The sequence below is a fragment of the Furipterus horrens genome, unplaced genomic scaffold (genome assembly GCF_987537825.1).
Source record: "Furipterus horrens unplaced genomic scaffold, mFurHor1.1.pri manual_scaffold_4, whole genome shotgun sequence".
NCBI classification, from domain to species: Eukaryota; Metazoa; Chordata; class Mammalia; order Chiroptera; family Furipteridae; genus Furipterus; species Furipterus horrens.
In genome coordinates this window covers 194,046,624-194,071,883 of record NW_028327174.1, presented here as the reverse complement: position 1 = coordinate 194,071,883, position 25,260 = coordinate 194,046,624, and the positions used below count along the sequence as shown (strand labels likewise).

General features: G+C 50.7%; 1 protein-coding gene across 7 annotated transcripts in view; it reads right to left on the bottom strand.

Annotated features, from left to right (window-relative positions):
* The window catches only part of DAB2IP (DAB2 interacting protein), a 182,887-nt gene that overhangs the window by 91,082 nt on the left and 66,545 nt on the right, over positions 1-25,260 (bottom strand). For all 7 annotated transcript variants that reach the window (XM_090274670.1, XM_090274668.1, XM_090274675.1 and 4 more), the window contains exon 2: positions 4,786-4,889. In XM_090274670.1, coding sequence (XP_090130796.1) covers positions 4,786-4,889 — 104 coding nt within the window. The remainder of the gene's footprint in view (positions 1-4,785; positions 4,890-25,260) is intronic.

Genomic DNA, 25,260 nt, shown 5'->3' with positions numbered 1-25,260 from the left:
GGGACTCGGTGGCCAGGAGGTGGCAGTGTGCTGACGCTTGGGAAGGAGCTAGCAGGGGCCTCCAAGGGCAGTCGGACCCACAAATGTCCCTTCCCGGAAGCCCCCTCCCCCAGAAAACATGACAAAGGTGGGGAGAAGGGCTCAGCTGCAGGAAAGAGAAGGCAGGAAGGAGCAAGGCCTTAGGTGCACTGGGTGGGGAATGGAGAGATCTAGGCTCAACTCCAGGCCCTGACCCAGGTGGGCTGTGTGGCCTCGGAAAAGGACCCTCCCCTCTCTGAGCCTCAGTCCCTCCTCTGCACAGGGAAGGGCTGAGCAGATAATTTCCAATAGCTTTTCCATAACAGTGTTGAAGGGGGTCACCCACGGGTCTGCAGTGTGTGTTCCTGTACCTGTTTCTGGGTGTGAGAGAAAGACAGAGAAGCTGAAACATGGGGAGGGGGAGGGACGCCGTAGGAGTGGGCAGAAGCGTGAGAAGCTGGGGAAACCAAAGTCCACATCCCAGAGCTCTCCTGCTGGAGCCACTCCTGCCCACCATCCCCTGTGGCTCCTGTGTCCTGTAGGGGAAAGTCCGAAGGCTTTCCCGACTCACTGTTCTCGCCAGGCTCCTCTCCTTCATGCCTGCAGCTCATCCAACACTAATCACACAGGGCCATTGGCTTCTCCCTATTCAGTTAGATCCCCCCTCTAACTGGGATATTCCTTGCTCTTTGTTCCTGTCAAACTCCTACACATCCCTCAAAGCCCAGCCCCAAAGATCCTTCCTCTAGGAATTCTTTCCTACCCTAACTGCCTTATTCTGGGTTCTCACAGCTCCCCAGGCACACCTCCATCACAGCTTCAGAACCACCTGGGGTGCGACAATTGAGCATCCAGTAAGAAGTGGGTGGCTGAAAGGAAACAGACTCACTTCTCGAAGCATCTTCAATCAACCTAGGACTGAGTTTATCTGCAGCTTCTGCCAGCCCCCTGAGTCTTCCCCTCACTGACACTTCTTCTCCATCTCGCAAAAAATAGCCGTGAGACCTAATTTCAGCTAAACCTTCAAACACAACTCTCCACTTTCAACTTTCCAAGGAGGAATCAATTGGCTGTCAAGTTTCCCAGAGCCTCTGACACTCCTCCCACACCCCAGCCCCGCCAGCTCTCCTCAAGGTCGATGGGAAGGACGGTGTGGGCAGGGGGAGGAAGGACCCAGCCTGCACCAGGAGAGTGTGGGTCTGGGGAAGGCAGTGGGCTGAGGGGACTCACGGGGATACCCTAATAGTCACAATCTCCTTACCCCCAAATCAAACCATGAATTCGTCTAACATAGGGTGGCAGGTAAGGGCATGCTGCTTTTGCTGAGGGTCCCCGGGCCACAGGAAGGGTGGTGAACATGTGCAGAGGGAGCCCCTGGACCCAGCCTGACAGCCTGTACAGACCTGGGACCCCCCAGCTTGCCACCTGGCTTCTTTCCCTCTCCCTTCCAGGACTCCCTACCAGTATAGTGAACACAGACCTCAGTTTGAGTCTCAGCCTCGCCATCTCTTTGGAGCCTGGCAGGAGGTCACTTCTCTGTCCTACCTTCATCCAGGGTCCTCTACAGCTCTCAGGGCACAAGTACCACATTGGTCTACTAGGGGAAGCCACTCCTGCACCCCCTAACTCCACCTGCAGGTGGAAGGAAGTTGCACCAGGTGGGCAAAAGGTTTCCATGCTTGCCCAAGTCATGAAGCTGACAGGAGGTTCAGCCTGAGGTCTGTTCATTCTCTTAGGTCCTGCATCAAAACATTTAAGTGCCAGCTGCATGCCCAAACCACACGCTGCCTTACGAAGGCCACTCTCCTCACTTCACAGAAGGGTAAACTGAGGCCCTCCCAGGGTCCCACAGGCTCCAAGAGGTGGAGGTGGAAACAGCACCGAGCCTCTGATGTCCTGTGGGGTGCATGCAAGGGTGCAAACAGCCCAGACCGAGAAGTGCCCCCAGCTGGGTGGTGACCTTGGACAATCCAGCCCCTCAGTGTTCATGGAAGAGGTGAACAGAATGAGTCCTACAGACCCCGAAATGCTGATTCTCCATTAAACTCTATGGGCGCAAGGGGGCCCGTGCCTCTGTGAGAGGTGCTGACATCCTGTCACCCGGTTTGAAACGGCAGCGAAGACAGCAGCTGTGCAGGTACACCTCTGTTGTCGCTCCTGCCTCCCCCAGGCGGCACGAGGTTCCCCAGGGCCCCTCGGGGGCTGCACAGGGCAGCAGTCAGCTGAGCACTGGGGATGTGGCTTGCGGGAGCGCGTGGGAGCCAGAACGAGCTCCAGGCTGAGGGGCAGAGGGCCTGCTTCTGGTCTGGCGAAGGTCTGTGCGCAAGCCTGTTCCCAAGGCCCAGACCAGGGGCACCTCTGACCTTCCCCCCGAAACACCCTGCTCTCCCCAGATCTGGAGCCAAAAAGGGAAACACAATCAGATTATAATGATGGATTTCATCTACTAAGACCCTATCAGGGGTCAGACCTGCGCGGATGTGAAAATCTAGCAGGGTCCTTCGAGGAAGGCATTGTACACTTCACTGACAGGGACAGGAGGCTCCAAGAGGCTCAGTGACTGATGAGGTCACACCGGTCACTGAAGAGCTGGGATTTGAACCCAGATCCCCACCTCTGCCCCAGCTCCCAGCACCGGCTCAGGACAGAAACTCAACTCACACCCAGTTCCTTAACTGCAGCACCCAGGAGAGGACCAAGGTGCTCAAAGAAAGAGACAAAGCAAAGTGTCCAACAGTCCGGGCATCCACGCCTGGTTGTCACTCAGAAGCTGCGTGACACCTCTCAGCCTCAGTCCCCTCGTCCGTGAAGCAGGGATGTAACAGCGCCTCCCCACGGGGACTCTGTGGAAAGGGGGTAAATGAGGACTGAGCGCGGGCTCCACCATGCAGACCCTAATTGGACAGGTGGGACCAGGTGTCCCGGGGCCTGGCGGTTCAGAGGGCTGGCGCTGGCTCTGATCCACAGGTGGCTTCCACGCCAGGGAACAGAGTGAAGGCGCCGCTACAGGGAAAGCGCCAAGCCTAGCTGGCAATTAAAGAGCTGCAAATTACAGCAACTTCAAGGTGTGACAGCACACCTACTGGAGCAGCGAAAGAAAGGAAAATGGATAAAAGCGACACTGGGAGGTGCTGGGAGGGTGCTGGGAAGGTATGGGGAGAACGGGTCCCCTTCATAGCCAGGGGCAGTGCGTGCTTGTGCTCTGAGGCCAGAGAGACCAGGGTCCAAGTCTTGGCTCCACCATTATTAGCGGTTGGCAGTGGGGTGACTTCACCTCTCTGAGCCTCTGTTTTCCCATCTGTAAAATGGGGTGATCAAAGGATCAGCTGCAGGGTTGTCTCGAGGATTCAAGGAGATCATCTGTGTAAGACCCTGACCAGAGAGCAGATGGCTATGTTATTGGTCACTGTCCCCTAAGGCCCCCTCAAGGCTCAGCTCCAGCTGCTGTGGCTCCAGGGAGGGCGGACCCGGCTTCTGCTCCAGTTGACTTGAGTCAGGGTCACCCAGAGGTAGCCTCCTGGCCCTGCCTGAAGGCCGGAGACCATCTCCCAGGGATCCGGCCACACTCAGAGAAGGGACCCTGAGTCCCCTCTCACGGCAGGCTTCCCTCTTCTCCTTCCCTTCCCTCTCGGAGACCGAGCCAGAGGCTGGGGCTCACAACCACTTTTGGGGGGAGCTTATTAAAATGCAGATATCCAGGCCCTGCCCCTGCCCCACTGCACTGATCCCAGGATAAACTAAGGGGGCCCAAAAATCTATTTTGGAAGCATTTCATGACATACAGCCAGGAAAGAGAATCGGTGGCCCTTAGGAAAGCCCCATCCCCTTAGCCCGGCACGCAAAGGCTAAGCCCCGCTCTCCAGCCTCACCTCCCACCCTGTCCTCCAGACCCCTCCATTCCAATCCCACCCAGTATCCCACCATTCCACCCACAGGTCCATTTCTAACATGCCTCCACGCCTTTGCAACTGATATTCCCCCTACCTGGAACTCCCTCTCACTGTCTCTGCCTATCCAATTTCTAGTGACCCTTTAAGACCCAGCTTAAAAGTCAACTCCTGGGGGAAACCCTTCTCAACCCATCAGGAACAGCTAATCACTCCTAGCTCAGCTGAACCCCCATGCCACAGTGTACACAGTGACAGCCAGGCCTGGGCCCTCTCTGTTCCCTCCCCCAAAAGTCTCTTTCCCCAGCTCCCCATAGGGCTGGGTCCTCATCCCTTGGGCCTCATTCCTGACCACACCACTCCAAGGGGTCACACTGGGTTCTGTTTCTGTAAAGTTGTTTAGGTCTGTGCTAATGGGACCACTAAAGTCAATGGCTAAGATATACATACTGTGTTTTGTTGATTCTAAGATGTCATCAATTTTAAGACACAGCATTATTTTATGTGCCACCAAGAAAAAACCAGCAATTAAATTATGACACATCATGGGCTGTAATATGAGAGATATTAAAATTTGGAAACATTTATTGTTCCTCTCAAGAGTCAGGGAAGTGTGTGCGCACACGTGAGAGAGTGTGTGTCTGACTGAGCACTAGCAGGGGGTCTGTCCCCTACCTGCCCCCTCCCTCACAGGATGGAACCCCCATGTGGCCCCCAGGGGCGGGGCTGAGCCACAGAGAGGGGAGCAGCTGAGCGATTGGATACCTAGAACAAGGGAGGCTGGATGCTCTCCCGGTCCGTGAGGCTCCAGGAAGGGGGACCGCAGGGTCACAGAGCGGCACCCCAGGCCAGATGGCGATGGTGACGCAGAGATAGTTACCGTGACCCGGAACGGCGTAGCGGCTGAGGGCTCCATGCTGGGGCTCTTCTCTGAGAGGCTGCCGGGCAGGCTGCGCCGGGAGCCGGGCCTTTCTTGGGGCGACTCTGTCAACAGAGGGAGAGAGAGGGTGAGCATGAACGCTGAGACCATCCAGTCAGACCCTCCTGTCATCCCATCCTGGCCAGGTCCCCGTAACACAGTAAGCCACTGTAGAAAAGGTCCCCCCAAAATTAAATCACACGACCCAGCAATTCCACTCCTGGGTATATACACCAAGAACTGAAAACAGGGACACAGACAAATACTCATAGGCAAATGTTCATAGGAGTGTTATTCACAACAGCCAAAAGGCAGGAGCACCCCAAGTGTCCACCAACAGATGAATGGGTAATCATGGCCGCGTGTCCACACAAGGGGAAGTTACCCATCCGAAAAAGGAATGGGCATTCTGATCCAGCTGCCAGGTTATGCACCTTGAAAACATGCTGAGCGACAGGATCCAGACACAAAAGGACAAATACTGTACTTAGAGGAAATACCTAGAATAGGCAAATTCACAGAGATAGGAAGTAGATGAGAGGTTCCCAGGGGCGTGGGACGGGAAAGGGGGTGGAGGAGGCGGGGGCATGAGGAGTTACTGCTCCGTGGAAACAGAGCTTCTGTTTGGAGGGAAAAGACTTAGAAAGGGATGGTGGTGACGGCTGTAGAACACTGGGAATATACTTAATGCCACTGAAAATGATCAAAATGGCCCAGTTTATGTAATATATATTTACCACAATTTTTCTAAAAGGTCTCCCCAAACCCGCACTTCAAGCGCTACATCTTGAGATGCAATGAGCTCCCTGCTACTGGAAGCATACAAGAAGTCCCTTTACAACATGAGAATCTGTGATCTCTCGCTTCCAATTCAGACCTTTTTTATAGGCTTTGAACTTGAGAGAAGTTCAAGGGCCCAGCAGGTTATGGAATCAAGGGTGGTGACCTGGTGCTCAGCTCCGGCTGGTTATTCCGGCCTAGCAATCAGGGGCCCGGGGCAGCTATAGCTCCCCCCAGTTCAAGAGAAGCTAGAAATCTGGGTTTTTTTTAAATAAGAAATATTCTGGTTTTTAAATGGTGACAGCTCATTCAAAACTTTTAGCCGTGGCCTGAGCATGATTGTTTAAAACCTCCCAGGTCAGTCCAACCTGCTTCTTTCCTCACTGGCTGCCACACCATGCTTGGCCCTGGCTGTCTTTTCCACTGGGACCCCACAGAGGACTCCCTTCCTGCCCCTCCCAGCCTGACCCACCCTGTAGGCCTTGGTAGGGACCCCTGGTAACCCCCTCTGTCCCCAGCTCTTAGCCCACTTCTGGCTCCTATAGCAATGGCCAGGCGTAAGTCTCTCTTATAAATGTTCTCACTTTGAGAGAGAGAGGGGGGAAGAGGGGGAGGCAGAGAGAGAGGTGGGGGGAAGGAAAAGAGGGAGACATGAGGGGAAGGGGAGAGAAAGAGAGAGAGAGAAGTTGTGGGAGAGGGGGAGGGAAAGAGAGAGAGAGAGAGAGAAAGAGAGAGAGAGAGAGTCCTCAGTTTGACTGCAGAACTTCTACCGGGTCCCCAGTGCTCTGCATGGAGCCTGCTGCCTGGCAGGTGCTTGGGAAAGACTTGTTGATTCAAAAGGAAGAAAAAGACCAGGGCCCAGGTTTCCCTGGTGCATGTGAACACACAAAGGGGCGGAGCCAGAGGTGCACGCCCAGCAAACACACTCACACGTTCACATCCACACAGAAACTCCAAGGCTGGGTACCAGCTCCGACCCACTCCCAGGTACACATCCGTGTGTGGGCGGTGCTCAAACACAGGACAGATCACGAGGGGCAGGCTTTCCTAGAAGGCAGAATGGGCTATTGGGGGCAATGACCACACTTTCTGGTCCGTTTCCTCCACGTGCCCGATCAAACAGGGGACCTCAGATGTGTGACAGGACAGAACTGAGCCCCTCACCCAGCTGGGACAGGCTCCAATGCTGAGCTCTGGCAATGAGCCTAAGGAGGTGGGCCACTGGCAGGGACAGGTTCAGGCCCCGCTGACCACCGGGCAGGCCCGCAACAGGGGATCCCACCAGGTCCAGATGCGGACTAGCCATTCCTGTCCATTCATCCCAGAAAACTTCCTCCCTGCAACCTCTCCTCAGCCCAGTGACTGCTCCCTATTTAGACCCTTCATGACTCCTCCCCCATGATCCCTGCTAGCCTCACCTTAGGGGACACCCACTTTTTCTGGGGTTTCCCTAGGAAAACTCTGCCCATACTCACAAGTCTGCCTTCACCTCTCCCCCATTCCCAGAACTCCACCTCAGTTGCCTCCCTCGGTTGCTTCCATAACCACTGTGTCCTACCCATGCGGGAGGCACAGTGCTCAGCCAGCTTCCAGAAGCCTCAGGAGACACACACACACACACACACACACACACACACACACACACACACGACCACACTACCCCTTCCTGGGCAGTCAGGCCATCATTATTCTAGCCAAGAGACACAAGGAGTCACCTGCTCGAACACGAGGAGCCCAGCAACACTGCCTCTCCTCTGAGACCAGGTCCGATCAACCTGTTCAGAGCACCTGCTGCCTCTAGCTTCCTGGGTTCTCAGGGGTGATTTGGTCCAACCATCCATCTTACAGATAAGGAAGCTGAGACCAGAGGGAAGGGACTTGTCCACGAGTCCCTAATCCAATAGGTCTATAGCAAAATCATCTCGGGGGGCTCCCAAAATGGCCTTATACTTCAATTCTGAAGCGCTGGCTTCACCCCATCAACGTCAAAAGGCAGAAAGCCAGTGAGGAGGCTGCAGGACAGGATGGGATGGCCAGGGCAGGCCCTGCACTCCACAGGAAACAGAAGGGGCGCCTGGTCCCTTCCACGTGGCTTCCACTTGGCCCCAGCTCCATTCTCCACCCTGCCTTCTGCTCCAGGGGGCTGCTGACCCTCGCAGACCACACCAACGGAGCTTCTGGTCCTCCAGCCTCCACAGGGTCTGGCCAATGGGAAACCCTGGTAGGAGATCGGGGGAGGGAGGAGAGTCGCTTAGGCTGCCTCCCTCCACTGAGGGTTCCAGCAGCCATCAATGACCCTGTCTCCTGGGCCCCGCCCCCCTCCTTAGGGCCCAGGCTGTCGCTAGCTCTGGGGTTCTGCAGCCCTCTTCACAGTTCCCCACACCCACCCACACCTCAAATCATCCTAGTGTAAGTGCCGCCTGCTTCCTGCTAGACCCCCATTGACCCACCAGGCGGCATCTCAGATGCTGAGAACCAACCAGTCCTCACTGGTGCAGCTGACGGAAACTCCTTTCCGTCTGGACGGGAAACCAGGCCCCAAGAGAAGCTGTGATGTGGTCACACTGAACATCACAGAGTCTGGGCCCAGCCAAGCTCTCTCCCAACCTGACACCCCAAACAGCTTCCCCAGGCCTGCCGCAAGCCCTGACTACAAAGTTCGTAATCATAACCTCATGGGTCCCTGGATTCTGGACCAGCATTTCTCTACCTTTTATTCATTATCTTTCCCCCTAAGGAGTCTTTTTAGATACATTTTTCCTAGTTTCCTTCCATAAAAAAAATTTTTTGATCCTCACCCAAGGACATGTTTATTGATTTTGGAGAGAGAGAAGGAGAGAGAGAGGGAAAGAGAGAGCGATAGAAACATCAGTCAGTTGTCACCTGTACACACCCCGACCAGGGATGAAACCCATAACCTAGGCATGTCACCTGACTGGGGATCAAACCTATGATCTTTTGGTTTATGGTATGACACTCCCCAACTAAGCCACCTGGCCAGGGCACCCTCCCATAAAAGTTTAATACCATATATACAGTACCTTCTATGCACTGTATGCATATTGGACTTTATATAGAAGAGATTTTTGTGCCCCCCCCCCAAGAAGCAATTTTTTGCCCATTTGGGGTCCATATTGCCCCCATTGAGAACGGATGTTCCGAACCTATTCAAATATAGTCCCTACATGACAACTTGGACAGCTAAAGTGAGCTCCATTTTCCAGATGAGGAAATTGAGGTTTTGAGAGGCAAGTGACTTCCTCTAAAGTTCCCCCAGGTAGGAAGTAAGGGTATATGCTGAAATCCCCTTAAACTGCCCCCCGCAAGCCCACATTTAGGGCCTCAGAGAAGGCGAAGGGTACCTGGAGCAGGGCGTAGGGAGAGGACCCAAGGTTGGATTAGGAGACAGGATTCAACCTTGACTCTGCTGTGTGACTCCAGGCCAGCCCCTTTCCACCTCTGAGCTCATGATTTACAGTATTCCCTCACTTATCTAGACCCCTCTGCGAAGTAGGAACCTTACATTTATTCTACACTCTTAACCCTACGTAACTTTAACAACATACGTATACAGTACCGCAATATCCCACAATATAGCAAAAAATCCATGATAAATAATTAAATATAATATTTTTACAAATCCCGCGATACAGTGAGGCCGTGATAAGTGAACCGCAATATAGAGAGGGTCTGCTGTAGTGGCAATGCAGTGAGTCAGCGTGTCAAAGCAGTAACCATCCCTATTCCCCACCACCAAAACCAAAACAAAATTCTCTTTATTTTACACAGGCAAAGAAGATGAAAAGTTGACCCCTGCATCCTAACTCTGCCCCCAGGGATTTAGCCCACATCCTTGAAAAAAACACAGGTGACTTTGGCCTTCGGTTCGGCAACATATCTTTTCTAATTTGGGGAAGAAGACACCGAGGGGCTTGGGCCTCATGCCCCCAGAAGTCTAAGCAACACAGATGGTACATGAAGATGGCATCGCCAGGAACAGATCCCAGGAAGGGAGAAGCGGCCAACCTCCTAGAGTCTCCCCGAGACATTGGAGCACTGGCCGAGGAGTCTCCCCTCAGCTCAGACTGTGTGACCTCCACATGACCTCCCAGGATTCAGTCTGTAAAACCAAGCCACAGAACCAGCTGATCCTGGATCCTCTTTCCACTAAGAGATCAAAAGAGCCTCCATTGTACCAGAAGGCCAAGCTGTGTTCCTATTCTTGGAGACCACAGCCAGAGAAATGCATTTTAACCTTCACATGTTTGCAAAAATAAATAAATAAAATAAAATCAGTTTCATTCAAATGCTGCTGGCTTGGTTGCCATGGATACCACCTAATCATGAAGGATGACTGTTACTTGTTCCCATGGAAACATGGAGACCTGAGGAACATCCTGTAATTTCAGACAAGACACTAAATTTTAGTTGTCGGGTTGCAATGCCCAGATCTTAACGCTTAAAAACAGATGCAGCAACCTCTACTACTGGCGTCAGGAGAAGTCAGCACAAGTGTGCTGGGCTTCCAGAGTGATCAGGAAAATGCAAATTAAAATTAGCAGGTACCATTTTCATACCTTCCGGGAAGGCAAAAATGAAAAAGAATATTGACCCCAAGTGTTGACAGGAATGTAGGAAACTCTTTCATCACTGCTGGTGAAGTGTATTAGACAATAGCTAGTTGAAACCGACACATATACATTGACTCTGGGACCAGAAATTTCCCTTGTACTTGTCCAGTCTAGAAAAATGCTTCATCCTGGCACATGGAGATCCGCACAAAGATATCTACTGTAGTACTGTTTGCAGGAGCAATATGTTGGAAGTAACCTAAGTGTCCACCAATAAGGGAATGGATGACTGTGCCTTGGAGCAATCACTCAGCGGAATATTACACAGCAGAGAAAAGGGAACGACTCCAGGGAACATTGTTCATAACTGCAATGGAGCACAACAGCACTACAAAAGACCCAGTTCCTATAAGATCAACATGAATAAAACTCAGAAATGTATGGTTGAGTGAAAAAAGTAAGTTTCAAAATGAAACAGAGTGCAATCCACTTATATACATTATTTTTTTAAAGAATGTGCATAGTAGCTTTGTTTCTAATAGCCCCAAAATGGAAACAACTAAAACATCCTTCAATAGGTAACTGGTTAAACAAACTGTAGTACATCTATCACGTGAGAGGCAGAATAATGCCCACCCTCCGAAAGAAGGCCACACCCTATCCCAGAACCTGTGACTGTGTTATTTTACATGGCAAAGGGATTTTACAGATGTAATTAAGGTTAAGCACTTGGAGATGGGAGTTTTTCCTGAATTATCCAGATGGGAATCATCTTACATGTGGAAGAGGAAAGGAGAAAAAGGGGCCATAATGATGAAGAGGCAGGAGAGAATCTAAGCACAATGGTTAGGATGGAAGAAGCAGGTCACAAGCCAAGAAATGAGGGTGATCTCTCTCTAGAAACTGGGAACAGCCTCAGCTGACAGCCAACAAGAAAATGGGACCTCAGTCCTACAACCGCAGAGCACTGAATTCTGCCAACAAGGAATAGATTTTTGCCCCTAGAGCCTTCAGAAAGGAACAGAGCCTGCTAACACCTTGATTTTAGCCCTGCAAAACCCATGTCAGACCGTTGACCTCCAATTCAGTAAGATGACAAATCTGTGTTGTGTACGCTGCTAAGTTTTTGTCTGTTATAACAGCAAAATAGGAAACTAACACACATGCAATGGAATACTCAGCGATGAAAAAGAAATGCACTATTGCTATATATCGTAATTTGGGTGGCTCTCAAGGGCACTGCGCTAAGGGAAAAAAGCCATTATCAAAAAGCCACATTGTGTGTGATTCCATTTGTATAGCATTCCCACTGTGGCCAAGTTTTAGAGAGGAACAATAGATTAGTGATGGCCAGGGAATCAGGGATGGGATGGTGGGCAGCAGGCAGGTAGGTGTAACTATAAAGGAGCGGCACAACAGAGATCTTGGTGGTGATCAAGTATTATATCTTGATTGTGGTGCTGGTTACACAAATCTACATGTGAAAAAATGACACAGAAGTACATGCACACGTCCCGCCAATGTGCAGAAAAGGTGAGAAAGGAGGGAAAGATGCAGCCCCTGGCATCAGAAGCTGGCCTGGCATTCCCAGCTCTGCCAGGTGATTCTCCTGTTGGACATAAAACAACCTCACAGGCTACCAACCTCAGACAAGGTCGCCATGATCAGCTGAGACAAAACAAGGCCACTTCATAATTTTGTCTAAGCAACTAACAAAAGTCAGGTCCCTATGCCACCCAGGGAATCCCAAACACCAGCCCCGTCCCCACTTGGCTAAAATGAGTGACTGTTGCTGCTTCACTGATGACAGCTTTACCCGCATGCTTGCCTCCTCACCGTAGAGATAAGATTTGAGATAAGCCCAGACCCTATAGTAGGTTCTTTCTACCACACTCCAACTGAGATGCCCCATGGTGTGTGTTCTCCTTCGCTGCGATGAGTCATAAATCCGCCTTGTCCAACTATGGGTGTGTTTCCGGCAGGTCTTTGGAGGGTAATGATGCTGGAGGAGACTGGACTATAACTACAGGGGAACTGGATAAAGGGGTCCATGGAAACCTCTCTTGGAAACCTCTCTGTTTCTGCAACTGCCAATACGCCTGCAATTATTTCAAAATAAAAGGTTAATAAATAGCCTGTTAAACGATAAGAAACCATATCTGTGTGTAAACAGCTGAGATTTCCATCCCGAGAAGCTAACTGCACGGATGCATTGGTACCCAGTGTTACCCGAGTAGGGAGTAGCCAGCCATCTGGAGGTGAGAGGCACAGGAATAGAAAAAAATCACTGCAAAGCCTTACCCGGCACTCTGTAGGCTGAAATACATTTGTTGTTTATGTGATTAAACTAATATGATGTTTTACTTTCTCTTTGTAGGTGTGTCCACTTACCCAGAAAAATGAGTAGTACTCACAGATCTGTTATCAGAGGTTCTCTTTGGAGAATGAGACAGGCTACGTATGGGTGGGGACAGATGATTGTGCCATTTACTGAATGAAGACAACCTCCCACAACTAGTAGTAAAATTAAAGTATAAATAGGTGGTAAGATGATTCAGTACAAAGTGTGCCCTCTGAGTATGTCTGAGGAGGAAACAGGAAAAGAAGAAAAAAAAAAACGAAATCAGGAAACAAAACAAGTGACATCCAAATCAACAGCAGCCCCGATGACCAGACAGAGAAAGTGGATCAGGAAAGGCCACAGGGTTAGGGGACTTAGAAACAAACCCGGGCGTAAAGGAACATCGTCATCGCTCCCAAGCCCAGAGTGCCGACGGACTAGTGCCCCCAGCCCCGACCTCAGGAGTGGCCAGGTGAACTTCAGGAACAGCCACAGGTAAAACCAGCACGGTAACAGGCCATGGAGTCTGTAGCTTGTTAGGACTTTCCAGACACAGCAGTCCAGCTGATGCCTCTGTGTGTTATCAGTGTGTGTGTGTGTGTGTGTGCGTGTGTGTGTGTGTGTGTGTGTGTGTGTGATGAAGCACATCTGTACTGTTATTATCTGCTTTGTGTGTGGGTGTGTGTAACGAAGCACATCTGTACTGTTATTATCTGCTCTGAACAGCCAAATAAAGAGAGAGTTTGCCAAACTATTGCATTGAGAAGTTGGTAGGTCTCCTTTCTCCCATGGAACACCCATCCTGGTTCTGTTCTGCCTTTGGTCATCCACCTTTGGGAGAGTGAGGAGAGCCGGCCCTTAGAGGTTGCTGGTCCTTAGAGGTTGCTGAACCTTACCCACCTGAACTAGGCAGAGTAATGGCCCCCAAAGAGCCCACGTCCTGACCCCTAGAACTTGTATATACCTTACATGGCAGATGTGATGAAATGAAAAATCTTAAGATGGAGAGATGACCCTAGAGCAGGGGTTCTCAACCTGTGGGTCGTGACCCCTTTGGGGTTCGAACGACCCTTTCACAGGGGTCGCCTGAGACCATTGGAAAACACATATATAATTACATATTATTTTTTTGATTAATCACTATGCTTTAGTTATGGTTGGGGGTTATTGGGGGTTACCACAACATGAGGAACTGTATTAAAGGGTTGCAGCATTAGGAAGGTTGAGAACCACTGCTCTAGAGGATCTAGGTGGGTCCCGTGTACTCACAAGGGTCCTCCTAACAGGGGGACAGGCAGGTCAGAGAAGGAGACATGGTGACGGAGGCAGAGGTGGGACTGAGGTGGGGGCACAAGCAGTTTCTAGAAGCTGGAAAAGCCAAGGAAATGGATTCTCCCCAGAACCTGCAGGAGGAATGTGTCTGGCCGGCACCTTGATTCTAGCCCAGGGAAATGAATTTCAGACTTCTGATCTCCACAACTGTAAGATAATAAATCCATGTTGCTTTAAGACACTAAATTGGACAGTGGCAATGGGAAACCAATACACCCACTGATGAAAACACCACGGAGAATAACTGGCCGATTAGGACTGTGTACTTTCAAGATCTCTCATCTCTTTTTTTCCAAAGCTATGCCTGCCTTAGAAAAGGAGGCACGCTCCCTCTTAGCACTGGAACATTCATCACCATATATAATGCAAACTTCTCCACCATACATTTATTATCAAACAACATATGTGATAACTACATATACTTGAAAACCACAAAAATATACGGTTCCTTTGTTGGTTATGCCATAATACAGCTTAGAGACGTTTTCATGTCTGTACATAGAGAACATTTATCTTCTAATACTCACTCAGTACCCTATGTAGCTATCCTTAGAATAGATGCTGATTACGTCAATAACACTTCTTTAGGCTATATGAGTTCTAATGATAATCATTCTCCAGAGGGAACCATGATTATCAAAACTTAATATCCATACGTATTATTAAAGTCATCCTATTTTTCATTCAGTCAGGAAATATAAACCATCTCTTTTTGCCCCAAAACTCCACCTCAGTACTTAATGTTCTGCATTTCTATTCAAAAACTCTATTATTAAATTAGAACATCATAACTATATAACAGGTTTGTTTTTTTCCAACAAATTAAAACAGGGATAAGTTTTAAGCGTATAGACTGTATATTGATTTTTATATATAACTTTAAACTCTCTTTACCTTTCTGTATTCAACAACTTAGATTTCAAATTTTAAATTATCTCCCAAAGTTTCTCAGTTAATGATTTGATACTAAAGCAAACTGAATTTCAGTTCCTTATGTAGTTTTTAGCCTAAGGAACAGCTGACCCGTAGATTAATATCAGATCCGCTAAGGAAAATGAAGTTGTACTTTGGAAAAACATCAGAGCGGATCATTTTATGCTCTAGAACAGAGCATCTGTGACTGCCCTAGGCACCTGGGGGGAAAGGGAATCTGTGCAGACATGAAGTTCATGCCACCTGCTGTGTCATGCGCCAAGAGTCCTTTGTGTCTGACCCAGGAGTTTCGTGTCTTCTGCGAGCACCCATGATGGGTTGTTAGCTTGCAAGTAAGGTAAAATGTCCACCCCTCACAGCAATTAACAAAGGGTATCAAAATTACTTAGGAATAAATTTAACAAACAAGAAGGAGAAGAGACATTGAGTAAAACCTCAATAAACAGAAATATATGCCACATTGGAGGACTGGGAAGCCTCGGTATTGTTACGGTGGCATTTCTCCCCCTGATCTATAGATTCAATGCAATCCCACTCAAAATCCTAGCAGGCTTTTTGAAGACAATGACAAGCTCAATTTTAAATTTAGAGAGCAAAGCAAAGGACCTAGACTAGCCAAACAATCTGGAGAAAGGAGAAACAGGTTGAGAGACTTCTATTACTTGGTTTCACGACATACTTTATAGTCTTGAAATATAGCTGAGGTAATCAAGGCAGAATGGTTTTAGCATAAGGATGGACATACAGATCAATGAAACAGAGGAGAGTGCAGAAACAGTCCCACACAGATACGGTCAATCGATTTTTGGAAAAAAGTACAAAGTCAATTGATGGTGGAAAAGATAGTTTTTTCAACCACTAATGCTAACACAACTGATTTCTACATGAAATAAAAATGGGCCATCGGGAGGCGTGGAGAAATAGATCTAAGAGGGACCCTGAAGGTGCCATATATGCATATTTTTACCCGAAACCTGACTCCTAAAGAAACCTCAGCTCCAACTTTAACAGGAAGAAACTGAGGTTCAGAAACCTCAAGCCTAAGAACACGATGGCCACACAGCTAGGAAACGCAGAGGCGGGATTCAAGCCTGGTGACCTCTAAATCGAGAGGCTGCCCCTGATGAGAAAGGGTCCTCTGTGCACAGACCAGCGAGAGGACAATGGGTCCTACGTCACCCAGGAATCTGAGTTCCCTCCCTGCCTTGACTTCTCTCTACATTTCCAGGCCCCATCGCAGCCTGGCTAAAAGGCAGGAAAGGCTGCCTCGCTTGGGACCACGTTTTGTTTCCATGTTGTTGGGTGTGGGGAACGGTAGGCGTCATGGGACTATGGCAATGCCTGTTGCCTCTCTGATGGAATGGGATCAGAGTTGAAATTATTCAAGTTCAGGATGTGGTTCAGAGTCTGTGGAGGTTGCCCCCCATTACTGGCGGTGGGGTCTTCCGGGAGAGAAGCACGCAGATGAGGTTGGGGTTCAGGGCACCTCCACCTGGCCTGAGAATCCCCCATGTGGAACACTCAGCGGCTCCTTAGGGAGAACGTGGAGGGGTCAGGCTGCTGCTACTTGGCGGGGGCTGGGAGAGCCAAGGAGCTGCGTCTCCCAGTTCTATCCCAGGACCCAGTGGAGACCTCTGTCAAAGGACAGGGCAAGGGTTCGCGCTCTCGCCCCAGCTGGCCTCCAGAGTAAGTCCTGCACACTTTTCAGCCCCTGCAAACAGTTATCAGCTTTTCTTTATGCCCTTCTCCTGGAGCCCCTTAACCTTTGACAGTATGTGCTTCCCATTTCTCACCCTGACACACACCTCACTTTCAAAGAATCCCCAGCCTTCCAGAAAGCTCCGGGTTTCCTGGTCACGCCAAGGATCAATTAAGTGGTCGAAGCCTTCTGTCGTGCCTGAGTCTTTCTCCTCCTTTGCTTTCTGAGGATCTACAGGCACTTCAGTGTCATCTTCCCCATTTTTATTCCTGAATTTTCTTCTGCAACTCCTCGCTCTGCAGCGACAGGGACTGCCTGTTCTGGGGCCAGCGGAGAGCTGGCATGTAGTCTGTGCTGCTGGAATTCAGGGAAGTAAGGCGGCCCCAGGGTGTAGACACGTGTTCGCTCCCCTGCTTTGGAGTGCTATTTCTCTCTGTCCATTTTTGAAAGAATGCAGCTCTGCACATTTTGAAGCATTTGCATATGTATAGTAAAGTATAAAAGCCCAAGTGGGCAAGGCACACACCACCTTCAGGAGGCTGGTCATCCCTGGAGAGAGCGTAGGCAGCTTTCGCTCCCTCGCAGGGGTCAGCAAACGTTCTCCATAAAGGGCCAGAGTCAATATTTGAGGCTTCAACTCCTCAACGCTGGTGACATACCATGAAAGCAGTCACACACAATGTATGTAAATGACAGGTGTGGCTACATTCCAATAAAACTTTCCTTACGGACACAAAAACGCAACTTCCATATAATTTTCACATGTTATCAAAGATTATTCCTCTTTTGATTTTGGTTTCAACCCTTGAAAAATGTAAGAGCTACTCTTAGCCCACAGGTCATGCAAAACAAGTGGAAGCTGGATTTGACCCGTGGGCTGCACCGTGCCAACCCCTGCTGTGCCTGAGTCATTTTATTTCTAAGAAAGAGAGAAAGAGAAGTATGGCCATATTAACATTTGTTAAACCTGAGAGGGGAGTGCATGGGTGTCTGCAATATTATTTTCTATACTTTTTTATGCTTCTCAACATTTTAGAATTTTCAAAAAACTCAAGAAAGAAAGGAAAAAGCCTGAAAATGACCCCCAAATGCACTCAGAGCTTACCAGTGGGCACTAGAATTAAAGGAGACTTTTATTTTCTTCTCTTCTATAATGGATTTTATGGCTTTTTAAATCCTAGGAGTGGGAGGAGGAGGAGGAGGAGGAGGAGGAGGAGGAGGAGGAGGTAAATGCCAACATAAAAATTATATTTTTTTAAAAAAGAAGAGATGGAGGGGTTTGGCCCATAACTCGTGGTGTCCTCTGGGGACAGTCAGTAGCTATAACCCATGATCCTCTTCTATAAGGTCCCTGGAAGGGGCTGCCCCACCCCCAACCCTAGAGCTCCTGCTCCTTAAACTGGCCCTTCCCTCTGCAGACAGCACTACCTGTGTGAAACACAAGGTCCCCTCCTGGGAGAACCCAGAGCCTACTGATGCGGGAGGATGCACAAGCCCCCAAACTGCTTGTTGCTAAACATGCAACTCTGAACATGTTCCCAGATACCAGATGGAACAGTGACTGCATAGATAATTATGGGAAACCCCAGCCTCTCTCGGACCTCCATTCCCACCAGACTTCAGCACTGTCCAGTTCTGCACACCACCCCAACTCTCTGACCTCCTACAATCTCCAGTGCCTTTCCCACCACTCTCCTGAAGCTGCTCCCCCAAGGCCCCCCTGCCCAGTCTGGTGCCACCCACACCTTTGCAGAATGCAGAGCAAGGGCAGACCTCTTGGCCATGCCCACAGCACACCGGTCCCCTCCCCACCTGCCCAGGCCTTTCCAAAGGCCTTATGCCTCCACCAGTTCCCACCCCTCTCACTGTAGGAACACCCTGGACTCTCTCCCAAGCACCAGGCTCCCGTTGTTCCGGAATTTCAAGAACCAGTTCAATTTTCATAAATAAAACGATGCGGTAGCATAATATGGAGCTGGGCAACCTCCTGCTTTGCAAATACAATGTTAAAACAAAGAATAATCACCATCCTATATTTCATTAGAAGTTTTGTTCTAACCCCCAAGAGTCTGAAGACCATCATCTCAGACTAAAGGAAAGTGACTCAAACGGGTTACAATGAAATGAGAATGTCGCTATGCTAACCTCCCTGTTCTCATTTTGTCGCTGGTGAGGGCGAAGATGTGGCAGCCCCACCAGCACTGATCCTCAGGTGGGTGGTGGTCTCTCCCATGTGTCACATACTCCAAGCTTGTCAGCTCTTCTCCACCTGCCTGCCTTCTGCCTCCCCGGACGCTACACCTGCCAGGTTCCTTCAGGAGTCCCCAGGAAGCACCTGGCAGGGTCTCCAAACCCTGCCTCATCTGAGTCCTCCAGGAAAACTGCTCTGGTCCTTCTCCCCATCTCCCAGCGCAGATCCAGGCCTCTGGCACCCGGACAGCTAGCACTGTCACCTGTGATCCCCGGTACCTACTCTCGCTCCCTCCCTTCTCCCCGCACTATGGCAGTCTGGCTTGCTGGTAGCTGAAAGTCATTCACCGAAACCACAGCGCTGGTAAGTGTAGTGAGGCTTAAACTGGACTCTCCCGTTCAGGAGCTGGGTGATGCTGAGCAAGTCACTGAACCAGTCTGGGCCTCGGTCCTCCTCTGCTCTCTGTGAGAAGGAGAATATAATGAAATGATGCATGTAAAGGCCTTAGAAGAGTGCCTGGCACTGTATAAGAGCTCAGAAAAATCAAAGTTGTTATTACAACTGTTATTTTCAAAATCCTTCTTTTGATTCCCCATGGCCTGACCAGGGCAGGGGCGGGGGGAGTTCCAACCTCTTGGCTAACCATTCAAGGCCCTGCCTACCCTTCCAGTCACACCATCTGCTAACCTGATTACAGGACTCCCTTCTGCTAGGCTTAGCTCCCTGAGGGGGGGAGGGTGGCGGTGGGAGGGGGGCTGGCTATGTCCTCCCAGGGCCGCCCCTGGCACAGGACTTGCAAACAGTAGGTGGTTTCACTAAAGCTCTGCAGCTCTGAACAAATACAAGTGACACTTGTAGCAGCCTCTGGGGGTAAGAGATGCCAGGGAACCATCTGGAAGTTTCTGATCCCCACAGGCATCACATTTTATTTCTAGATTGGCCCTAATAGAGCTGCAATTAACCCCTCAGGCTTTAGATGAACAGATCATGACAATTCGCCCAGCCTGTAATAATAGCTTATGTTCTGTCACATCTATATGTTAGAGATGTTTCTGAGCCGAGAGATGTTTAGTGACCTATCTGAGCTCACACAACATTGGTGGTGCAGTTGGGATTCACCTGGCCACACCCCTGAGCCAAACTCAGCCCCAAAACTAGAGGTATAAATAATCAGAAAACCAGTTTTTCCTAAGAATATTCCAGACTGCCAATTTATTGGTTTCCAATCACTAAATCCAAGCTCCACAATCCCCATGCCAAGAGGGTCTGGCTCCCCCCAGTCTCATTCTCTCTTCCTCTCCCCTCTACTCCTTTATCCTCCAGGGACTTATGGGATGGGGGTGCAGGAGCCTCACAGCCCCTACACCTTCCTCCCTGAGCTCTGCCTTTTTCATTTCACAGCCGTGTCAACACATCACCTCCGAGGGCCAAGAAAAAAGAAATAACACAGCCCAGATGCCGACAGTGCTCTCCTGTCTGTCAGGGGGAAGAGAGAAGGGAAATAAAAGCTAACAAGACTTCCAAAAACAAAATCCCCAAACCTCCTCTCCAGTACCCAGCAGCTGTCAAAGTCAACACAGGAGCCTGGCGAAGGGGGAAAAACTCATCCTGAATAAAAGCCAGGCAGCTGTAGAGTCTGGGACTCACAGACCAAGCACGGCTACGTTTCCAAAGGGCGGGATGGGTATCCTCACAGGCTCGTCTATTCTGCTAATGTACAGGCGGTCTGCCTGGGCTGCAGAACCAAGCCTGTCTTTTCTGAGGGCCACGTCAACTTTTTTTTCCTTCTTCATTATTATTATTTGGAGGGCTATTGAGATTCCTCTTGCTTCCTCATTTATGCAATCAGAGGAAATCGCAGGCTGGAGAGCCGCTCCCAAACTTGAGGCCACGTGGGCCATTTTCAGATGGATAATTAAATATTGAACAAACGCTGAAATGCCTCTACTGGCTCAGGATGGCTAAAAATAACCACCCTGCCACTCCAGCAGGGGCATCTCGGCCATGCATTCTCAAATCCCTCCTCCCAGCCACTGTCAAGGCCAACCTTCCCAGGGAACAGCAGAGGTGGGAGCAGGGGGGCACTGACTCCCCAAACACCTACTTCACAGAAAACAAAACTTCAGCTCCCAGTAAGCTCTGAATGTTCCTGACCAGGAAATACTCTCCCTTTCCTGACATTTAACCAAGTGGCCTCGAGAGGAAGGGGCAGGGGAAATATCGCAGTTGTTCGTTGCTTTTCTGTTAAAAATAGTCAAAAGGCTTCATGTCATTTCTAAGCAAAACACGTATGTGGTCTGGATGTGTCTAGTTACACAAGAGCCTCCCCCAACCCCCAAGAAGACCCCATAAGGAGTCCAGCTGCCTCAGTTTCCCTAGCTGGGCTAATCTTAAGAAAAGCAACAAACAAAACCAAGAATGAAATAGGATGGAAAGGTGTCTGGGCTCTAGGCCTAGGACTCTCATTGACATCTTTAAGTGACCTTGGGCCAAGGGTGATGGCTCTGTGGGCCTGAGTTTCCCCAGTTGTCAAGGAGAACAGGTAGCTCCCAGTGCTGAGCTGAGCTGCAAGAGGGCATAGGACAGTTGTCTCTCCAACTCCCCCGTCAGCAGCCAAGCAAAGCAGGCTCAGATCCCTCCCTGTACTCCCCAGTTTCCATAGTTACAGATGCAATGGGGCAGACATAGAGCACCCGGGAATCGGGACCCTAAACATGACCCACTGACATCAAGAGCACACTCTGGGCCCATCCAGTCCTCTTTGAATTGTACCATCCAATGAAAAAAAGCACTGGGCTTCTACACATGCTTCAAAGCGTCAGCTCTGGAGTCTATTGGCCTCAGTGCAAACCTTGCCTCTACAGAGAGCAACTTTACCACCTGAGCTCAGTTTCCTCATCTGGCGAAGGGAGGTAGTGATAATGACCCCTACCTCCCAAAAGGGTTGAGAATTCAAATGAGGTATGAGCTACTCCGGTGAAGCCCCTGGCACAGGGCCTGGCACACATTGAGCTAGGTAAAAGGAAGCCATGGCCTTCCTTATCATTCAAAGTGATGAGGACGGGCCAGAAACAGACACAAAGGCCAAAACACCGACATTCAACCAATGAACTGGGGTCTCTGGCCTCCATCCAGGACCCAGATAGCTCTGGGATGTGGGTCTCAGCCTGGCTGCCCATCTCCAAGGAGTTCATACCAGGATACACTGAACCGTCAGCACAAAGAGACTCGGTGGAGAAATGACGCTGAGCCCGTAAGACCTGGGACCCGCCCAGGGAATGCACGTGCTTGCCGACGTGACTGAGAACAGGATACAGGGGGTTAGGTCCTGGCAGAGACTGGGCCTCAGGATCACCTGAGTCAGCCCAGCCAGGCAGAGGAGCCACCCAGAACTGACTGCTCCCCCCTCCCCCAATGAATGCCAACCTGGTCATTCCACTGCCTCCCTTCTGAGTTATGGCTAGGACTATGGGGGATGATGGTTGAGAACACTTAGTAGAGTTGCTGACTATGCAAATCAGACAGAAGGAGGCGGTTTTATCTCAGCAGAGGCCTAGCCACAGAAAGATCTGCCTGCCCCTAGGATAGCAAGGTGATGCATTTATAAACTCAGGAGCTGGGCTCCACAGTCTCTGAGCTACGGGACATGGGAAAAGGCTCCCCCTCTCTGGACATAGTTTCCTCATCTATAAAATGAGGCTAATATTAGTATCCATCCCACAGGCTTGCTATGAACATTAAATGAGGTACGACAAGGACAGAATGAAGCTCACTGTCAGGCACCGAGGCCCTCAGCAAACATAAGCCATTTTTACCTTTATTACATGCCCTGGTAGGGAATAGTGAGCCTCCCAGTCCCTGAGGTATGTAAGGATGAGGAGGGCCTGGAGAAGCCCGGGTCAAGCTCCAAAGTACAGCTTTGCCACGGCAGGAACAGAGGAAGAGGGAGGCAGAAAAAAAGGTGTTTGTACAATTTCAGGGGCGCATCCAAGTTAGGGGCAGAGAGCCAGGCCTTGGGTCCTTAGGGGGACATTTGAAGACTAGGGGGCCACAAGACACAACCAGCCCCCACCCTCCAGGCTATGCTCAGGCTTGTCCAGCCCACAGGGTCTGAGCTGTTTCCCAGGGACCACTGGGTAGGTCTCCCTGAAGCCAGGTTCTCCGTGGAGAGATCCCAGCCCTGCCCTGCCCTCTGGTGGCACACAGGCCCTTCCCTAAGCATTGCTACCAGTTAGAAAACAGCTGTGTCAGACCAGCCCCCTTCCCAACCATGTCACCATCTTCCTGGGGCCAGTAGCCCTAGATTCCATACCCCACCCTATGTTGGGGGCCCCTCTGTGCCTCAGTGTCCTCACCTAGACCCCAGGGGTTGACCCCTCAGCCACCAAGTTCGAAGCCATGGTCAGGGACCACCACCCTCAGCGGTCAGCCCCAGCACTCCTGGGAACCTTTGTGAGGCCTGTATTCCTCAGAGTGTGCTGGAGTGGTCCTGGGAAGCCCCTGCTGAGACCCCACAGAGATTCCAGAAGATCCTGAAAGGAAGCAGGCCCAGATGGAACGGAGGAGGGAACCACACAGCAGCCAAGGCACAGAGCTGCACTATGGAGGTCTGTATGGGCACAGAGGGGGAACTGCTTCACGAGAACATGTCCGCCAAAGTCCCCAGCACCCAGGCAGGCCTGGCATGCGGCCGGACCTCTGAAAACACACACATGAAGACATGAAGAGAAGAATCAAAACCTCCCATGAGTGTGGTTTATGGGCATCTCAAGAGGTCTCCCCATTAGCCCTGCTTGACAGATAAGGAAACTGAGGCCTTGGGATGTTCCCAGAGTCACACAACCAGCTAGTTGCTAAGCTGGGAGTAGAGCTCCTATCTCTCACTAACCATTGCTCTGAACCCTAAAAAGCACTTTGTGGCCCAGTACACCTCAATAAGCCAGCTCCCCCCAACAGACTGGGGCCTGGCAAGGGCTGGGAGCACAAGCCACTCATCCCCATGTGCCCTCAGTGCCCAGGCTGGAGCCCAGCACACAGCAGGTGCTCACGACATGCATGCCTGATGAATGAATGGGCCAGACTTTATCCAGAGTGAGAGGAAAACTTGCATTCCCCCCAGCAGTCCTGGGGAAATGGCTCAGACAAAGCTTCCTTGACCTTGGTGGGAAGACACCCTGGCTGGTGATACCCTACTGGAGGCAGGACCTCTTCAAATCCAAGGGCCATGCCCAGGCTTCAAGAGGACTTAGGGTCACCAAGCACATGTGAAATGGCCAGATGACCTGCCATCCAAGGGTCACTGTTGCCATCCTGCCTCTGGCCAATGTCAACAGCAGGTCTACTCTGCCCATTCTTCAGACGGGGAAATGGAAGGCCAAAGGAGAGAGCCCTGCTTAGTCAAAGCAGGGGGACTGCCGACACTATCACTCACTTGGAGCCCTGCCAGGGAGTCCTGCTCCCCAAGTGGGCAGTGAGTCCCTCCCACCACTCCAGGAGGGTGGGGTAGGCAGGGAGCTTGCTCAGAGGTGGCAGCCTGGCCACAACCCTTTTCCCAACCAGGCCAGCTGTGGGCCCCCACTGACTGATAGCCAACTCTTCTCTGCGCTTTCCTGTTTCTGAACAAACACACCTCCCACCCGAGTGCTCAGTCACTATCCTTCCTTGCTAGTGGCAGAGGCCAGAATGGGTGTGGAGCAACAGCCTGACTAGGGCTGGGGTGCTGGGTACCGCCTCTTCCACTGGGGTCTGATGCCACTAGTGTGGGACCAAGGCCCCATGCAAATGGGAAGACTGAGGCCTGAGGTTGGAAGGGATGTACTCAAGGCCACGTCGTGGCTCTCCCAACATAAGTTACAACCTGGGTGGGGGCGCCGTCCTCCGGAAGGGTGGCCCTAGGGGCAGAGGCAGGGATCTGGGGCTACAGTGGAGGGAGGTCACTGGCTGCTCTAGCCGCCTCCTACCTAGGTGCGCAGGGGGCCTCCAGCCTCCACCTCTCACACTGCCAGGCAGCTCACAACCCTACCCATGACTCCCCATCACTCGGGGCCCTTTATCAGGCCCAAACCACTAATCCAGCTACTTCCCCCTCCCCACCCCAGGATAAACTCTGTCTATAATATCTAAAACATTTTCCTTCTCCCCATCTTTGCACAGCTGTCCCTTCTGTCCAGCGTAAGGACAATAGTTCACACTCAACTGTGGTCTAAGTCCCAGGCAGCACAGACTTCTAACTTTCCACACATTTGCCCCTCATTTCTCAAACAACCCTGCCGTCCCTACCCCCATTTACCAGACGAGGCCACTGAGGCTTGGAGAGGTAACTGGCCAAAGGATAGTTTAGTGCAGAGCTGGGGCTTGAACCTGGACCTGATTTAACCACTCCCTCTGCAGAGGGAAATCCTAGCTATCTTATGAGGCCCAGTCCCAACATCACCTCCTCTGTGAAGGTCTCCCTGATTTCCCCAGCTGTAACTTCTGTTCAGTGACAGTCTCCTTCCCACCTGCTACAGGCTTCAAGTTCCTTCAAGGCTGAGACAATGCATGGCCTCCTGCACAGGCGGAGCAGACACATTGATTGTCTCCAGCACAG